This window comes from Nelusetta ayraudi, unplaced genomic scaffold (assembly GCF_046127955.1).
Source record: "Nelusetta ayraudi isolate G7.1 ecotype Tasmania unplaced genomic scaffold, CSIRO-AGI_Nayr_v1 ptg000123l, whole genome shotgun sequence".
In the NCBI taxonomy this organism is placed as follows: domain Eukaryota; kingdom Metazoa; phylum Chordata; class Actinopteri; order Tetraodontiformes; family Monacanthidae; genus Nelusetta; species Nelusetta ayraudi.
In genome coordinates this window covers 67,697-86,506 of record NW_027466173.1, presented here as the reverse complement: position 1 = coordinate 86,506, position 18,810 = coordinate 67,697, and the positions used below count along the sequence as shown (strand labels likewise).

Here is an 18,810-nt window from a genome sequence, read left to right as displayed (position 1 = left end):
TAAAAAAGAAAAATAAAAAATAAAAAATAAAAGTCTGTTTCCTGATCTTTAATGGGTGGCCTAGTTTTGAACAGTGCCGGAATTTGAGGGTCAAGAATAATATTTTTGAAAGTAATAGGGTAAAAAATGTTTTTAAAAAAACAACAATAAGGAAACCATCTTAATCAATGAAAAATGGTTAAGATGAAAAAATAGTGACGAGAGATTTAGAATGCAAAACAAATAAAATCCCAGTCTGTCGCTGTTAATCATTAATACACGAAACGATAGACCGAAAGGGACATTGGGCATTGTCTTTATTAAAAGAAAATGAGTTGTGATCAAGACTAGAGAAAAATAAATTCAATCAATAAACCAATAAAAACAAAGCTACATATTTACTCTCACTTTCATCATCTCTTCGCCGTCGTTGGTTTGTGTTTTCCGTCCGCGTTCTGCGCATGCGTCGTAGTGCGATCACGAGCGTGAATGTGAATCGGACGGAGGAGGAGACAAGCAGCTGACGGAGGAAGGCAGCGGCAGCAGCAGCAGCAGCAGAGCAGCAGCATCACTGGTCGACAGAGGAGGAGGGGAGCGAGCAAACAGCCGACGCCGAGCAAACAACCTGCAGCCTGTTTCCAGGTAAGAATAAAGAATAAACTACAATAACAACAATAATCACGGGAGGATTTTTGATGGGGAGCTTCCACCCGCCGATGTCGTGTCAGACGATTTTGCCTGCAAGATGCCGAGGCACCGCAGCGAGCAGAGGGGGCGCTGTTCAAAAACAAAATAAACCTGCTGTATATAATAACAGCAATGCATGCATCCCGCACTGGGCGCATACATCCATCAACCGCACCGAGGTCCTCTTCTAGATCTTACAGCTGGGTTGTGGTTGTTTTTTTTTTGCATTTGTATCTGTGGTGCGCGATGGTTTGTTTTCATTGTTCGGCAGCATCGGGGCGTTTTTCTCCGTCCTCACTACGCACATTGGGCCGAATCACAAACCAGGGCCGTCGCCGCGGACTAACGGTGCATCTGGTCCCATGGATGGTGCTTGGAGAACCATCAGAGCTTTTTGCTGGTCTCAGGATTAAACCGACGCTCGGCCATGTGCGTGTTTTTGGTCGTGATTTGCGTCCTATGGGTGATTTATTAAAATGGAGGCAGGATGGAGGAGGAGGAGGAGGAGGAGGAGGAGGCCGCCATGGAGCTCCCCTCTTCCTCTCATGGTCCACAGCACATTTCGCCACCAATTCATGATGCGCTGCTGTGCTGTGCGCAATCTATCAACACGCATTAAAACATGAAGATTATTTGGAGCAATCGTCATCGCTTTTTTTTTATTTTTATTGTTATTTATTTTTATTTTTGCAGTGTTTTGCGCCTGAAAATTAGATTTTCTTTTTTTTTTTTTTTTTTATGTCATTTGCAGTGTGCAAGCCAGTGGTGTAGTCTCTCTGCTATATATCTATACAGTCTATCCACGTTCCAAATGACCGTAGAACCACTAAGAAATGCGCAAACATGCGTATGTTTTTCCCGTTTAAAAATGTGATTGAAACGATGTTCAAGGTCCTGATGTGTTTGAGAGGATCAGCCGTTGCTTTAGTGCCGCTTTAGAGAATTTAGAAATGTGTTTTGCACTCGATTGCTGAAACTTTACATTTTGTTTACGAGTGTGTTGATTATTTTTGTTTCATTCCATCAGAATAAAACCATTCGAATAAACTAGACTACATCACTGGTGGAAGCCCCTGAGGAAGCTCAGCGGACAAAACTTCCAGTGTAGTGGCTGCTAATTGGACAGAGTCACTGTCAAGACTCAGTTGATGCACACACACACACACACACACACACACACTCCTTCAGTGACAAGGCCTGCCTGGGTCTTGATAATGTGCACTACTGTACTCCCTCATGTGTGACCGATTAGTTACATCTGATTGAAATTTGCAGAAAGAGCCAGAAAATGAATTGTGTGGCACTTTGTAAAGCTCTAGAATTGAATGAATGAATGAATGAATGAATGGTCTTATTCCTCTCCAAAATAACCGTTTGGAATAAAATTGGGCTTCACTGCACATATCAGGACAAATGAAGAAGCTCCACGTAAGAATCAAGTACTTGATTTCTACTGTTAGACATTAGACTGGAGAAACTTTGATTGTTGGCAATAGGAGGTGAAGTAATACTTTGAATTTAAACAGTACTTTTCTGTCAACAGACATTTTGCTGAATTCATCCCTTACCAAACCTCAATATCAGCTATGGGAAGTTGTATTGTTTTTATTAATCTGCTTTGTATATGCACAAAGGATGAGATGAGATGTTCAGACTTGGGCAGTCAATGTGTGGTCGGTTGAGAAAATGAGGCAAAAAGATTTTATATGATTTAATTGATTAATATTGATAGTGAGTATTGTTCTTCACACTCGCGTGTCACTCCAGATAATATCCAAAGTATTTGGTTGTGGTTCGTGGTGATGACCATTCTCACTGTATTTCCCGATGTGTTTCCCTTCATATGGTGAGTCATACAGTGGTGTTGTGTAACTCTTCACTCGTCTCACTTGTCTGTTCCGGCACATCGTAGATCTGTTTAAGATAGAACCAACTAGAATCAACCAGATGGGACTTGCAGATTACATAAATGGTGTTAGACCACAGAAGCAAATATGTAATTGCACGTGCGCACTCGCGCACACACACGCGCACACTCACGCGCACACTCACGCGTCAAAATTGTACAAGTGAAGACGACCTTTTCCTCTTTGTATTCCATTCTATTCTATTCTATTTTATTCTATTCTGGCAGAAACAGTGAAGTAGTGTCTGTTTGACACTGTGGTGGGACCTTGATTTCAGAGTTAGGGACTCCTGGTTGGATTCCAGGAGCTTGCAGCACTTGTGAGACAGAGGGAGAGAGAGAGAGAGAGAGAGAGAGAGAGTGAGAGTAGATTGGATTGAATTCAGGCTCGTCAACAGCAGCAGCACGGAGGCCCAGCGTGTTTACACCAGCTGCCAGCTGGTGGAGCCACTGCAAACACTGTGATGCAGCACTTTCTGCATTTCTATTTCCCTCTCTAACAGACACACACACACACACACACACACACACACACACACACACACACACACACACTCAAACTGTCTCTGGGATGTGCATGGGATGGTTTCAACCGGTTCAGTTGCTTGTTTGGGTGGCAGTCACAGTCAGTGATGATGGCGTCACTGTGAGATCATTTAACGAGGCCGACACTGGAAGAATGTTAAACTAAGCAAAATTAATTGGTGAAATTTGGCCTTTTAATAACCAAGAGCAAATAAAACATTGGTTTGACTTGAGTTTGGCATTAAACATCATCGTTGAAACAATTGTCCAGCCTTGTAAATGAGAAGATCTCTTTATCTTCTCAGCAACTGTCCTCCTCAAGACAAATCAACACATTTTTACCAAAAAAGAACAAATTTTTCTGGAATTAAAATGACAAACTAAATTAATCTTGTCAAATCTGCTTTTGATTTTTATTTTTATTTATTTTATTTTTTTTTAAAACATCTAAATGTTGATTGGTCTCATGTATCTTCTTGAATCTTTCTATCTTTCCCTCAGGCCCAATAGCAGCAGCATCATGACTAAAGAGGAGAACCAGGAGGGGAAGGAGAAGGAGAGGCACGACCGGGAGGAGCAGGAGGAGGGCCAAGTCCAGCGAGAGGACGAGGACGCACTGACCGAGGAGGAGGACGAAGACGAGGAGGAGAAGGAGCACGAAGAGGAGGAAGAGGAGGAGGAAGAGGAGGAGGAATACGAGCTAGAGGACGAGAGAGAGGAGAAGCGAGCAGAGGATGAGGAGGAGCAGCAGCAGGAGCAGGGAGAGGAGGAGGAGGAGCGTGAAGAGAGGGAAGGACGTGAGGAAGAGGAGGAGGAGGAGGGGGACCAGATGGCGGTGCAGGAGGGCGAGGCCCAGCCGGAGCCGCTGTCAGTCACAGAGTACCAGAGTCCAGTTCATGAGCCTCGGCGCCGGGCCATGGTGCACCCGTCTGCCCAGGCACCAGTGCCCAAAGACTACAGTGAGTAACACTGCTGTGCACCACTCTGCCACCTTCTATATAGAGTAGAGTAGAACTGCGTAGAATAGAATAGAATAGAATAGAATAGAACACCCACATTGAGGAAATTTCAGTTCAGTCTGGAAAGTTGATGAATGAATGAATAACAAAAATTGGGCTTCACTGTTCATCTCCATACATGTCCATAGTAAGAGTATAGACACGACTGAACACATGCCCTGTGTGGAACAGGAGAGAAGTTCTGGACGAAGCTCAAGCAAAGTCATGAAGGTCAAGGGTTTGTTTTGTTTTTTTGGTCTACTTTGTCGACCTAATCTGGCTTAAAAAGGAGTACATTAGCTGCAGGTTGATACTTTAAAAGTTAAAGTCCCACTGATTGTCACATCCCAAAGGATGTGATAATAACAGACTCGTCTGCTTGCGTCTCCATCAGTTGGTGTGAAAGGCTCTAATATGACTGGGTTGCTTTCTACTGGCCACCACAGGCTCATTGGTATTCATGAGAGAGAGCTCCATCACTCTGTGTGTGTGTGTGTGTGTGTGTGTGTGTGTGTGTGTGTGTGCATATTCTAGTCTATATTTGTGTCAAAGGCCAAAAGCAAACGTGAAGAACCTCCACTGGTATAAACTAAGCAGGTGCCGGTTGCCCTCAGGACTGAAGCCAGACCATCAGAGCAGGTTGAGGCTCCTGCCTGAGTCAACACCTGACCTTCTGACCTTTACATCAACACAGACAGCCAGATCAAGTGATGGAGTTTATAAGAGTCAGTCTCTGAAATACAATCTGCCAGTCAGAGGGCACCGCCGGCACAGCTCATGGCTTCTCCTTCACTCAGTGGCATCAACTCTCTTCTTGCTTCTGCACTCCTTCATGGGTTCATCCTTGGTGTCCCCCCCCCCCCCCCCAGAAGCAAAATGGACCAAAGGCGTTGTTGGATTGAATTGGAAACCTTCCCCCATTGTGTTTCCTCTGCAGCCTTTACCTTCTTTGACCCCAACGACCCCGCCTGTCTGGAGATCCTGATGGATCCTCGCACCACCATCCCAGAGCTGTTTGCCATTGTGCGTCAGTGGGTTCCTCAAGTGCAGCACAAGATCGACGTCATTGGCAACGAGGTGAGGACGCTCAGGACCAACCTCAGACCCTTCACTCACCTTTCCTGTCTATTATCTTCACTGGGAACGATGTTCTCAACACGTGGCAAGTTAAAGGTTCAATACATTTGATGGTGCAGATTTCAGTGACCTCAATTAGGACATCATCACAGCTGAAACCCTGAACCCACAAGAAATGAACCAATGAAATGTGTTTATGGATGTCAGGTGGCAGGTGCAAAGATGCTTCACCAAGTCAAGTATACCTGAGAGAAACATTCAGACCAGCAAGTCTGAGCTCCGACTCAGCTGTGTTAGAAATTCACCACAATATATCCAAAATGTTGCGAAGGTGACAGGACTTATTAGTTCTGTTGACAGAGTAAGATAGCAAACCCAATATGTCTCAATTCCCATTGTGTATAAGAATCCTTTCTGCACTGCTACTGCAGGAATGGATGAAACTAACAGAAAATGGATGGATGGATGGATGGATGGATGGATGCATGGATGGATGCATGGATGGATGGATGCATGGATGAATGGATGGATGCATGGATGGATGGATGGAAGGACAGATTGATGGATGGATGGATGGAAGGACAGATTGATGGATGGATGGATGGAAGGACAGATTGACGGATGGATGGATGGAAGGACACATGGATGGATGGATGGATGGATGGATGGATGGATGGATGGAAGGACAGATTGATGGATGGATGGATGGAAGGACAGATTGATGGATGGATGGATGGAAGGACAGATTGACGGATGGATGGATGGAAGGACAGATTGACGGATGGATGGATGGAAGGACACATGGATGGATGGATGGATGGATGGATGGATGGATGTGCAAAAGAGTAAGAAAAACACAACCTGGCTGGAGGTTGATGTCTGGCAGCTTCAGACACAGACCTGTGGTGTCATGTGACCATTGGCTGGAGGTCGAGTGTCTGTCTTTGATCTGAGTTGACCTAAAGTTATCCTGAAGATAGGTGGATGTTCTCTAACGTTACATACTGGGAACAGAGGTTGAAGTCTTTCAGCAACACCATCATCAAAACAGAAATCTTAATAATAGGTGAGGCCGCTGTTTAAAACTGGCTACAATTCCTGCTGACACAAACAGTGCGAACAATCTTTGGAAATGGTGGCACAGCCCAGAGAATGTGGTGCAGTGGGAGATGAGAGTGAGCAATGCAAATTGACTGGAGCTCCAGCATGACTCAGCAGCAGCAGCAGCAGCAGCAGCCAAGAGGAACAGACCAAGACAAAGAGCTGACAGTGATATTGCACAGCACAAAGTGAAGCAACATGTCAGAGTGAACAGCTTCACTCTACTGGCTGCGTGCAATAAAACATTTCCATAATATAGATAATATAAAAATGAATCTTGTGAACTGGACCTTGAGTCTGTAATAATAAAATCACTCAATCAATATATACAATAAAATGTAAATAGCTTTCTAAATAAAACAACTGTCCATATTTATGTCATGTTTATTGTATCTCTATCTAGGGTTTTTGGGGTGGATGAGTGAATGCATCTGTGTGAATTGAGAAAGTCAGTGTGACTGACTAAAGTGTGTGTTGTTGTGTGTGTTTTCTCCCTCTCTCTCTCTCTCTCCCTCTCTCCCTCCGTCTCTCGCTCGCTCGCTCAGATCCTGAAGCGCGGCTGCCACGTCAACGACCGCGACGGTTTGACGGACATGACGCTGCTTCACTACAGCTGCAAGGCCGGAGCTCACGGAGTCGGTAAGAACCTCGGCACAGCAGCAGGTCCGTCTGCTCCTCCTCCAGGTGTTTTGCAGCAGGGTGATTGACTGCAGTCAATAGAGAAAACCAACCGCTGAGCCAAATACATGGGAGTCCGGGGGGTGGGGGGTTTCCCAGTGTCTCAAACTGAGAAGGTAGCAATAGCAGATTGACTGCGATAGCGCCATCTTTGGCCACTGATTAGAAAGGATTTACAGATGTTTCCTTTGATCTCGTAATTATGAGATCTTTTCTCAGAATTATGACATTCGGTGCCTGATTTTTTTGTTATCTAGTGAACACAATGCCGGGCCGTCATCAAAGCCTTCCGACACGTCGTTCCGGCCCTTCTCCCTGGGCTGCTCTGAAAGCTCCTCCCTCTCTCCGTGTGTGCAGGTGACCCGGCCGCAGCGCTGCGTCTCAGCAGTCAGCTGATCTCGCTGGGCGCCGATGTGAGTCTGAGGAGCCGCTGGACCAACATGAACGCCCTGCACTACGCCGCTTACTTTGACGTCCCCGAACTGATCCGAGTGCTGCTGAAGGCGTCCAAACCCAGAGGTAGCGGCCCAGACGCCCAGACACCCAGACTCTAATATTCCAACTGTTCCATCGTCGTCCACTGGGGCTCCTCCTGGATGAGCTGAGGCTGCGTCTCAATTCAGGGTCTGCGTCCTTCCAAGGCTGCATTTGAAAGGAAGTTGCGTCCTAGCACTGCGTGAAGGCTCCTCCCAATTCCCAAAAGTCCGTAGGACGCTCCAAATGCGCCCTACTGTTAGCTGATTCCAAGGCTACACCGCTACTATCCTTCACCTCCTTCTGTATCCCAGGATGCTTTGCGTGCTGCTGCAAAGCATCCTGGGAAGTCGGCTGAAATTAGCGCCACCTACTGGCAAAGACACCACGCATAAATTTAAGTATTGAAATTTCACATCAAATATTCAGTTTTTAATGCAGGGTTTTTACTGATTTGAACATCCAACCAACCAATGGTTAGCTTGATGCTAAGAAAACGTCACTTCTGGGGTTGGCCAGCAGGAAGGAACGGCGATGACGCAACCAGGAAATACGCGAAGGCAAGACCGTCCTGTGTGGTTACCGGGGAGGACGCTTCCTTCAGACGGAGGACGCTTCCTTCCAAGGATGCAGACCCTGAATTGAGACACAGCCTGAGTCTTCTCCTCTTCCTCTGCCTCCTCAGTGCTCAACTCCACCTGCAGTGATTTCAACTACGGCACGGCTCTTCACATTGCCGCCTCCAACCTGTGTCTGGGTGCGGTCAAATGCCTGCTGGAGCACGGAGCCAACCCCACAGTCCGGGTAGGCACGAGATAAAGAGAAACATTGAAAGATTCAAGTCAACGACTTCCACATTCTTCCAACCAGGAAGTTGCAAAGGAAGCATCATGTGGATAATGTGGACATTGTGGTTGTCATAGGTTCCAAGAATCAGACTTGTCTGGTAGTCCTAACCCAATTCTTACTTTTCACACCTGTGTGCAGAACGACAAGGGCCTGGTGCCGGCAGATGTGGTTCCCGATCCCATGGACATGAGCCTGGACAAGTGCGAGGCCGCCATGGTGGCCAAGGAGCTGAAGCAGCTGCTGCTGGACGCCGTCCCTCTGAGCTGCAACCTCCCCAGAGCCACGCTGCCCAACTATGACAACATCCCCGGAAACCTGATGTTGTCCTCGCTGGGCCTGAAGCTGGGGGGCCGAGTGGTGCTGGACGACATGACGGGACTTTATTTAAACAAGGTTTTCAGCCAAACACTAACAGGAAGATACAATATGAGTTAATTATTAGAGACAGAGTCACTGACCTTTGATTTATCACTCAAACACTCGCCACTGAAGAAGCCTTGCTGTGCTCCCTTTGTCTCCCTTCCAGACGGGAACGCTGAGGTTTTGCGGCACCACTGAGTTTGCCAGCGGCCAGTGGGTTGGCGTGGAGCTTGATGAGCCCGAGGGGAAAAACGACGGCAGCGTTGGAGGTGTCCGCTACTTCATATGCCCACCAAAACTAGGTAGCGATCCCGTGTATTTTACCTCAACAGAGGCCACGTGGACCATTTGACGGATGTAGACGTGGAGAAGTTCCATAGAAATGGAATAATACACTTTAATCATACAAGAATTTGGAATTAATTTTTGTTTCTCCTGACGCGTTGGTGCATCTTTTGCCGCCGCCGTGCAGGAATTTTTGCCCCCGTGTCAAAGATTTCCAAGGCTGTGGATCAAACGCCGTCATCGGTCACCTCCACCCCGCGGACCCCTCGCATAGACCTGGCCTCTCGCCTGGCCGGGAAGACCAAGAAGGAGAAGGAGAAGAAAGAGAAAGGTTGCAGAGTTAGATAGCAGATATACTATGTTAGATTGTTTTAATGATAGTCAACATATAAAGAAAATATTGAAATATTGTTTATTTTTCTGATAGTTTTTACTTACTGTGTTTTCCTTTCAGCCCTGAAGAAGAAGTCCTCAGTCGTCAGCCTGGATCCAGAAGGACTGAACGTGGAGGTTGGAGATCAGGTCCTGGTGGCGGGACAGAAGAACGGCACTGTGCGCTTCTATGGAAAGACAGACTTTGCCCCAGGTGGGTCTTCTGTCCATCCTGCTCTTTATCTCTTCTACATTCACGACGTTCCCCCACCTTCTACCCATCGGTGTGCAGGTCTTGAGAAGGCGGTGAGGAGAACTTTGCAGCATTGTTTGCTTTCTGTCTGGCTGCAGGTTACTGGTTTGGCGTCGAGCTGGACCAGCCCACGGGAAAACACGACGGCTCTGTGTTTGGAGTGCGCTACTTCAGTTGCCTGCCCAAATACGGAGTGTTTGCACCACCGTCCCGCGTCCAGAGGTGCGTTTCACAGTTTTCTCGTACTTGTCCGACATCGCCTCGCCGTCTCGTTGCTTTATGTGTGACTTTGCCACTGTGGCACAGTGAGACCGTTGTCTCAGTGGGCACAGAGCCTCTTTGCTGCTGAGGCTGCGAGCTCCGCTGTCCAGACGATCAGCACCACGCTGTGAAAGAGAGGGCAGAAAAGAAGGCAAGTCTGCCTGGGCACATTTCTGCTCCAGCTACAGGGATGTCCGAGTGCATTTGGCCTGAAGATGAGCCTGAACTAGGTCAGAGTCAACTACTGGACCAAGATTATAGACGTGGGAGACAAACAGGATCTGTACCATACAAATTATGGAGTTTATTTATGACCACGACTCATGAAACCTAAATCGTGATCTTCTTTTCGAGTGCAAGGCTCTACCGTTGGAAAACTCACAAATGTTTGTGTACTTGTTCTGAAGGGAAGATCGGTTATTCCATTTATGGACAAATGGCAATAAGTGATGAAGGTACTTGTGGTTTCTTCTGGTACGGTCCAGGGCGAAGGGCAGCGGAGCACGACGAGATTGCAGTGGTCCATTTAGACGAGCACTCACTGATTAAACCTTCTTCTTGGCATCATCCACCATCTTCAGCTCACCGCCCTGTCACTCTGTCTTCCTCTCCTTCCCAGGAAGCACCTCCACCTCTCTGTCTTTCCTCCACCTGCTTTCTGCAATCAATCACTACACATCACAGTGTCATCTGCAAACATCATAATCCTGTCTAACTTCTTCTGTCAACCTGTCCTTCACCATAGTCAACCAGAAGGGGCTCAGACCGGATCCTTGATGGAGATCCGTCTGCACCTGGCACTCTTCTTCTACTGCAGGCCTCACCACAGTTCTCATACCTGTTCCTTCAGAAATCAAAATATTCCCGCAAAGTCATTCTATTTCTGTACCACACGCTTTCAACTTGCACCACACATGAGACTGTGATGAGGTCTGCGGTATTAAACCCTGACAGCGTGTTGCGGGCCGTAAAGTCAACGTGTTTGTTGCTGTTTGTTCAGAATTGGAGGCCCCAAGGACGGCTCGCAGAACGAAAAGTCCATGGTGAAGAAGGTTCACCAAGTCAGCAGTAAGTGTTTGTTCTCTTTCACACTTCTTTGAAGATAAAGTGACAGTGGTTTTCCATCTGCGCTGTGCTCCTCGCATCGGCCCCGTATTTACAGGTTGTCGTTTTGTCTCTTTATGTTGCGCAGTGTCACAGCCCAAACGCAACTTCAACACAATGCGCTCTCCTAAAGAGCTGACCTCGGAGAATTCCATATCCAGGTGAGAACACGCCAGGCCCACACTGCAGCACTGCAACCCCTTCAGACAGTCCCTGATATCAGGACACTGTTGTACTGTCTCAGTCACACTGACTGAGGTTCACTCGGGTGTTGATTGAAGTCATCATGCGGATCCAATAATTAAAATCAGCCCTTTGGATTAGGACTAGTGGTAGAATATGGTATTACATGTTATGGTGCTATAGGGAGTGATACAGTCTCAATACATTGTGCTAAAACTATGACACGATAGCACTTTATTCAACTGCAAAGCGCTAAATTCAGGATGAGAGTGCGATTGTTCTGCAGCATCTCTCGCTCTTCATCTTTGCCCGGTGTTTGCAGTGCAGCACCAGAGTTTGAACACAGACCAGCATCTCCTTCCTCTTGTCTTTATTATTGGGTTCTGTCTCTGCACTCAGACTTTATTCAACTTTGACGTCTTTCCTCTGTGTCTTCTCCTCCTCCAGGTTGCTGTTTTGCTGTTGGTTTCCGTGGATGCTCCGTGCGGAGATGCAGTCCTAATCGTGCCCCCCCCCCCACTCCCCACCCCAAACCACCACTCCTCCACTGGAACAATATTTGGCTTAATTTTCACTCTCTCAATCTCTTTAAGACCCCAACTGTCAGCAGTCAGACCTTGTTTTGGTCCCTCCTCTCTCTCTCTCTCTCTCTCTCTCTCTCTCTCTCTCTCTCTCTCTCTCTCTCTCTCTGAGCCTCAGCTTAAATCCGTCTAATTTAACCGTTCTATAGCAAAATCTATAGTGCCTTGTATCTATTTAAATGTCCTATTACGACACCTACAATTCAATTCTGTTAAAGCAATGACCTGAAAATGACCTTGACCACTTAACACAATTCCGTTTAGGCTTCTGGAAGTTCTCATCTCAATGTTTGAGTTTGGTACTAGTTCTTATTATGTCCGTTTTGGTGCTTATGTTTTTGTTTTTTTGCTGCTAATCAAAGTGGGTCATCAAATCTAGAATCAAAGATGGTGGTTACGTCTTTACCACCAAACAAATGCATTTCCTTCTCACCTGTCCCCAGAACTAATAGCTCCTCAGAAGAAGTTCCGCCTACCATTAATAAGTCTCATTCAGTGTCATTTTAATGGCCAGGGAAAAGTTGTTGGCTGAATGTGAGACAAACAAAGTGTTTCGGTCGATGCTAACAGGCTAACGTGAAGATATAGTTTTCATGTAGTTCTCTGCAGTGGGTTCACCTGCTCCAGATCTTCAAAGCAAATCTAATTCAGCTGAGTCCTTCTCAGCAGAAGCAGAGCAAGTCTTGTTCAGTAGTCATCCTCAAGTCGACAGACTTTTAGAACTGTTATCATTCACTGCTGTCATTATAAGGAGCATCGCTAAATAGAATCATTAGTGTATCTAGTTAGTATATAGTATATCAGTAAAGTCTAAATAAGAGCTGCAATCATAATTTATCATTAACCAAAAAAAGTGCTAAAAGACCCAAAATGATGTTTTTTTCTTTTGGAGTTTTATGTTTACGTGTTTGTGTTAGTGCCATCTCAATATAGCCTTGGTTTATTGTTTTTTTCTGTGAAATGCTACAAGCTATTAACCATTTGGAACTTTTACTTTTGAACTTGGCATCTATCTTTCTTTTTAAAGAAAAAAACAACAACCGCCCAGTCTATCTGATCAAGTCAATAATGTCAAAGAAGTCCAACCCTGGGGGAAGCTCTTCAGAGAGCCTCTCAGATTCTCTTTTTCTCTCCTCTTCTCTTCCTCCCAACCCCACTCCTCCTCCTCCTCCTCCTCCTCCTTCTTCCTCCTGGAAAACAAAGCTGCGTGATTTGTGAACTTGAGCATCCGCTAGATACACAGTTAATCCAGACCATTGTGCGCGCTTCATGTTCCAAATCTCCCTTGAAGTATGTGCATACCAGAAAACAGCAATACGTAAACTCTATGTCTATCTCTTTCTGAACATGCGTCGGTATCTCTGAAGCACATTGACTCGATGAGAAGGTTCTGGTTGGTTGAAGCTGCTGGTAGAGACACACGCAGAGTAAGAAGCTCTCAGGTTTTAGGCCATTGACGGTAAAACCACATTTACAAATTTAGGACTCTTTCATTTAGAACAGGCACCAAGAGCCAGTGCGGCACTCGCCTGCTGGAAGACTCGCCCCCCTCTGCCAACAGGCCACAGCAGCAGGAGATGATGCAGTTCATTCTCTCCCACCATCACTTGCTACTCAAAGCCATTTCAATCTCCAGACACAGACGATGTAGTGATCGGAGTGTATGTCACAAGAACCAAACCTTGCAGAAATATTATTAGAACTGTGATTTTATTTACATTATAGCTCTTTGTTTGTTTTTACCCCTAAATTCTTCTGAAACAAGGCGTGTGGAGTTGAGTGTGACGGTGACGGAGCAGCAAACTGAAGGTCGTTCTTGAGGTTTGAGCTCCATGGAAGATCTGGCGGTTCACGCTGCTGTGTGATATTCTTCTCACTGTGCCTGTTGGAATCATCTTTGACGTTTGCCCCTCCGACAGAGCCTCCTTCACCTGTCGGCTCGTCCCTTCAGCTCCACTGGCTGTGGAGTTCAGTCACGCTGCGGTCAGACCAAGCTTCTTCTTCTGACCTGTCCAACCTCCAGCTTACTGAAGGTCTTTGAAGTACAAATAGTTCACCTCTCCGTGTTGACACAGACACAGCATGCTTGGGTTGGGTGAAGGTTCTCAGTCATGGAGAACCTTCACCCTTCATCCCCTCAAGTCACCCCCTGCCAAGTCCCTGAGACATAGTCACATAGACACTGTATGTGCTTGTACAGTAACAACATACAGTAGACTCAGTGTCCTGCAACTCATCTGTTGTTTTAAACACCTTGTGATCTGCTGGAGCCCTCGTCGCCAACAAGAACCACATCCAAACCACACAACACTGGTGGCGGTCCCAACATTAACACAACAGGGTTGTGTGTCAGTCATGCAGTCTCCATGTTGTGTCTGTGTCAGCTTGCCCAGACGTGACTGGCAGCGACTCTGTGGTGTTGAGCCAGGCTCAGTCCCAGAGTCGTAGCCGTCCTGCAGTGAGGGGGCCCCTCCCATTCCAAGCCAAGGGCGGCGCTGCTGGGGTCCGGTGGCCACTTGCACTCGCGAGTCATTGGGAAGTCGTGTCAAAAGGAAATTTTGTAAGGCATCATTTATTTTCCTTCGCTAGCCAGTGCTTTGGTCGGTTGTCACTCTCTCACTACAAACTGAGTCAGTTCAGAAGGAATTCCAGATGGATTGACGATTGGGGGAAGATGGCTGTAGTTAACACTGGCTTTGTTATATAACTGGTTAGTACGTCCCAAGTCATATAATGTTGAATTTATTCTCATGTGGATGAACTCAGCACTGGTTGTGTTGCCATGAGTGAGAATATACAGTGTATAACCTATATTTTGATAACTTCACAAAGTGTACCTTTGGTCTCTTGCTTTCTGTTTTGTGCATTATACCGTGCTGTTACAGCCAGTGTGTGTGTGAGTGCGTGTGTGTGTGTGTGTGTGTGTGTGTGAGTTAACTCCTGTATTAAAGCGTGTGATGCTGCTGGACTTAAAGAGCAAAGCGAAGAACAAACTCTGGTCCTGGGGATCCCAGCAGAACCTCACTGCATGTCCTCGCTCCTTGTAACCATCTCTCACTACTTCCTGGTTTCTTTTGGGTTTTTGTTCCGTGTGTAACTTCTTCTAAACAGCATGAAAGTGCTCATAATAACAGTGACAACTCTATCGATATAATAAAAGGATTTGATGTTGTTTTTCTACCCGTCCTTTCCTCTCACTTTACTCTTGGAGAACACGCGGGGGTCACGAGCTGCGTGTAAAGCAGCCGACTCAGATAATACAGTGCGACCCGAAAAATTAGAATATCAAGTAAGAGTTGTTTTATTTTGGCAATTTAACATAAAAGATGAAAGCAACACATTTTATTGAGCCGTTCCACGCAAACTGACATCTCAAGCAGTTCCTTGTTGTAACTTTGCCGATTAAGATTTTCAGCTCATTAAAAGCCACAAAGCCACAAACTCAGAACATGAGAATGCTGTGAAAAGCTTTAGTTTTGTAGCTTCAAAGAGTCCAAAGAATCCAAAAAACACCTGCAAAAGGCTCCTGAGCCTTTAACAAGTCTGTCTTGGGTTTGTTGGCTCACAAGAGTTCACACTTGGGTGAAATACAACAACCTTCTCCGGAGATTCTAATGTTCTGGGCGGTACTGTATGTTTTAAGCAGACCAATATTTTCACTGCCAGGTCAAATACAAGACAGTCATTCACAGAGCAGTTGATATCTGTTTTTTATTTCTAAGAAAAACACACATCATGAACATGATTACAGAGAGCAAGCAAAAATAAATATGGATCGAGGGAAGTTCTGTCAGATTGGACTGGAGTTCATTCATTTGACATCAAAGAGTTCCTTCAGTTGACATCAAAGACCAAAGGTGAAGGGTCACAGAGCGTTAGGGCGTTTCCCATCAGGAGCACAAAGATGAAAAGTTGGGAGCCGCTGAATGAGAATCATATGAAGACGCTGCAGTTCCCACGCTGCTGCGTTGTGTTGACGATCCAAAGTGAAAAGTGTTCACTTCGGAAGCCGTTGACATGGAAGGAGAATCGTTGTGAGCGGCGTTTGATGGATGCACACGAGTGTGAACGGCTGCCTGCGCATTGTTGCACAGGAACGCAGCTTTTGAGACAACGTGCATCAATTCACTACAAAGAGGCTTTGGAGTGAAGCTGCATTCTGCTTGAAGTGTGCTGTATGACAAAGAATCATCGGTGCACTCCTCAACTCACAACTCACAACTCAAGTCACACAACTGAACAACGTCTCTGCTCCAAAGGCTTCGTGTGTGTAAACACTCAACATTTACAAATGAAACTCTGCAACTGCAAACAATATAAGATTCCAAGCAGGAAAGTGTTGATTCAACTTTTCCAATCATTCCCAGGGGGTCTCAGCTCTGCTGCGTGGCAAACGCAGACCAGCTGACTTTTGACCTCCAGGTGGCGCAGGCTGGGCTGCTGCTTGCTACAGGACGGTGTTGAAGATCTGGCTGTGCGCAGGCGACGGCAGCTTGACCTTTGACTCGCAGCCCTGCCGCTTCCTGCGGGCCCTGCGGTTCTTGAACCACACCTGAAACACACAAGACGCAGGGCTCAGTGTCACACTGTGTCGAGCAGGACAGTAGAACTTGTGAATGTACTTCATCAAAAAAGAAAAAAAAAAAAGGAAGAAAAAAAGTTTTGTTTTTTTTTTGCCATCAATGAAACCAAAAGAATTTAGCAAAAATGAAAAGATTGAGACAAAACGAAGTGGAGTTGAAGGAGCTTCTGGATACATTTTAACACTCGCAACTCTATATTTATCGTATTATATACATTGCCTACACTTTACACTCTGTACTTTGTTACCTCCCACATCTGCCCCACGGCGTGTTTTATAAAACACTGCATGAAAAGCGGTGCATCGGTCGACCAGAAAAAGAAAAGTTTGTTTTTGGAAAGCGAGACAAGACAAGAAGCAGCGGCGCTGCCTCACACTCACCCTGACGGTCTCCTCGCTCAGGCCGCTGCTCCTCGCCAGCTCGGCCCGGACCTCCGGCGCCGGGTAGTCGCTGCACTGGAACAGCGTCTCCAGCTGTCTGCTCTGGCCCTCGGTGAACACCGTCCTTATCCGGGCCTTCTGACGCACCTGCCACTGCTGCTGCTGCTCGTAGTGGCCGTGGTGGTAGTGAGTCACCTGAGCAGCATCTGGAGGAGAGACCCAGAAAGGTCGGGAGGTCAAGTCAATGAAACACAATGTAATGGCGATTCTCTCTTATTGCTTCAAAGCTTGGTGCAGACTCAGAGGCAGCAGGTCCACTCAAATACTGTATTGAGAATTTATTGTGAAATCACCATTTTGCCGTATTATTTCACAGTAAAAGGTTGTATTTAGATTTTAACAAATAACTGTAAAAAGTGCAAGTAAACAGGCAATTACTGTAATTTTTCTTTTTTATAGTTAAGCAACATTAAATAAACTACATGCGGTTACATCGCAGTAATGTCGTAGCATCAAAGCTGTTAAATTACATCGTTGTAGTTTCACCTATGATTTACCGTGAAATGTTCACACTGAAACGACTGAAAGTAATGCAACTAGTAGCCAGTAATTCACTGTGAATTCACAGCTCCAAGATGTTCTGAAGTCTCTCTGTGCGCTGATGAAGTGATCTCACCTGGAGGTTCCTGCCTGCACACCACCCTCGCGTTCGGGTTCGGGTTCGGGTTCGGATAAACTCCCGTGAACTCAGGGTGGTGGTGGAGCCCCGCTGAGCAGGGGCAGAACATCTCCGCGTAGCTGCAGCACCTCCTGGTGGCTCCGTAGGGGAGCAGCGCCAGGGGCAGCAGCGGGACCTGCTGGGACCGGAGACCGTACAGGGGCTCCGGGTAGCAGCAGGCTCCCAGCTGCGGGGACAGGATCCGCTCGATGCTGAAGTCCGACACTCTGTTGCTGGTTCCCTCCATCGGTGCTCCAGTGGTGGTCAAGGTGGTGGTCCAGTGGTGCTCCAGGAGATGGACTGACTGATGCTGGTGCTGCTGCTGCTGGGAGTGAAGACCTCACCTGTCCGCCTTTATAGCCGTGTGTGTTCAAAGCACTTGAACGCACCTTTCACGCGTTGTTAAGTGGCGCTCAGGACGTGACATTGTTTTGATGTTCCGAGTTCAATCGCATCTACGAGAAGAGCCGTCTTTGATTGGACCTCTCATCCAACTTTCCACGGCGAGGGATGATGGCAATCAATGAGTTGCGCCGATTATTTCATTGTTATTCAATCGCTTTGATCTGCGATGTGGATCTTCAGCACCCAACACAAGCCCAAGCTGCGTTTGAAATGGTTCATGAGTACTTCGAAAAGTATCGAACTCGTTTCAGACTCGTGTTCTTTTATTCAGGAGACGTTGCATTGGCCGATTGAGTTGAAACACTTTTTATTTTACTTTTTAATTCCGTTGTTTGTTTGTTTGTTTTATTTTTGTTTTATTTTGTTGTTGTTTTTTATTCTAGGACTTGTTGGACTTGGTTTCTTTTGTATATATGATGAGAGACCCAACTAATACATTTTGGTCCCGCAAAATGTTCAAACACACAAGAACCATAAGTTTTAGGCAAAAGTATGTGTTCAGTAAAAGACATAATTAGTTTAAATCTAAACGGATTATAAATGGAAGAGTTATAAATCAATAACACACAAAGTTTGCAATCCAACCCGCAGATTCATAAAGCAACGCTGGTTCATTGTAATTCCTGCTTTGTTTGACTTGTATTTAGTCGACACACTGCTCGATGGATGATCTTATTTCACATCGAACACATACAACGATACATTAGCGCTGAGGAGTTATTGTCGATCATCCATTATTATTTATCTTCTCTCAACCTGCTCGGCTTGTTTTTAAAAGCTTCACACTCACGTGTTTGGCTCGTGAAACGAACTTTTCCCTCACTTGGGCTTTGAAAGTTCTCTGAGCCTCGTGTGGGTTTGATTTTGCAATGCGGAGTTGTGGCCTCAAGGTGCCACCAAAGCTCTGGTGTAGAAGAAACACTTTTAAAAATAAAGTAAGCCAGGAATACAACAACTACGTCATGGATTTTCTTTATGGTGCAACGTCTATAGCAGCAAATTCTCCCTGGATAAGAAGTTTTTTTTTTGTGTAATTAAAAATGTTTTGGTT

General features: G+C 46.1%; 1 protein-coding gene across 1 annotated transcript; it reads left to right on the top strand.

The window, feature by feature from the left end:
• The first annotated feature begins 471 nt into the window (after positions 1 to 471).
• clip3 (CAP-GLY domain containing linker protein 3) lies at positions 472 to 14,845 on the top strand. Its single transcript, XM_076050133.1, has 14 exons — positions 472 to 621; positions 3,599 to 4,056; positions 5,033 to 5,172; positions 6,819 to 6,912; positions 7,309 to 7,470; positions 8,111 to 8,229; positions 8,413 to 8,667; positions 8,801 to 8,936; positions 9,107 to 9,250; positions 9,374 to 9,505; positions 9,643 to 9,766; positions 10,806 to 10,873; positions 10,998 to 11,070; positions 11,540 to 14,845. Exons 2-14 carry the CDS (start codon positions 3,618 to 3,620, stop codon positions 11,592 to 11,594), a joined length of 1,941 nt encoding a protein of 646 aa, XP_075906248.1. The 5' UTR covers positions 472 to 621; positions 3,599 to 3,617; the 3' UTR covers positions 11,595 to 14,845.
• Positions 14,846 to 18,810: the final 3,965 nt, after the last annotated feature.

What these genes read in the sequence shown, in the direction of transcription:
- clip3 (XM_076050133.1), top strand. Translation starts at nt 3,618, where the DNA reads ATGACTAAAGAGGAGAACCAGGAGGGGAAGGAGAAGGAGAGGCACGAC. An exon ending in TCGACGTCATTGGCAACGAG is followed by an intron (nt 5,173 to 6,818) that starts GTGAGGACGCTC and finishes TCGCTCGCTCAG; the next exon opens with ATCCTGAAGCGCGGCTGCCA. An exon ending in CATATGCCCACCAAAACTAG is followed by an intron (nt 8,937 to 9,106) that starts GTAGCGATCCCG and finishes GCCGCCGTGCAG; the next exon opens with GAATTTTTGCCCCCGTGTCA.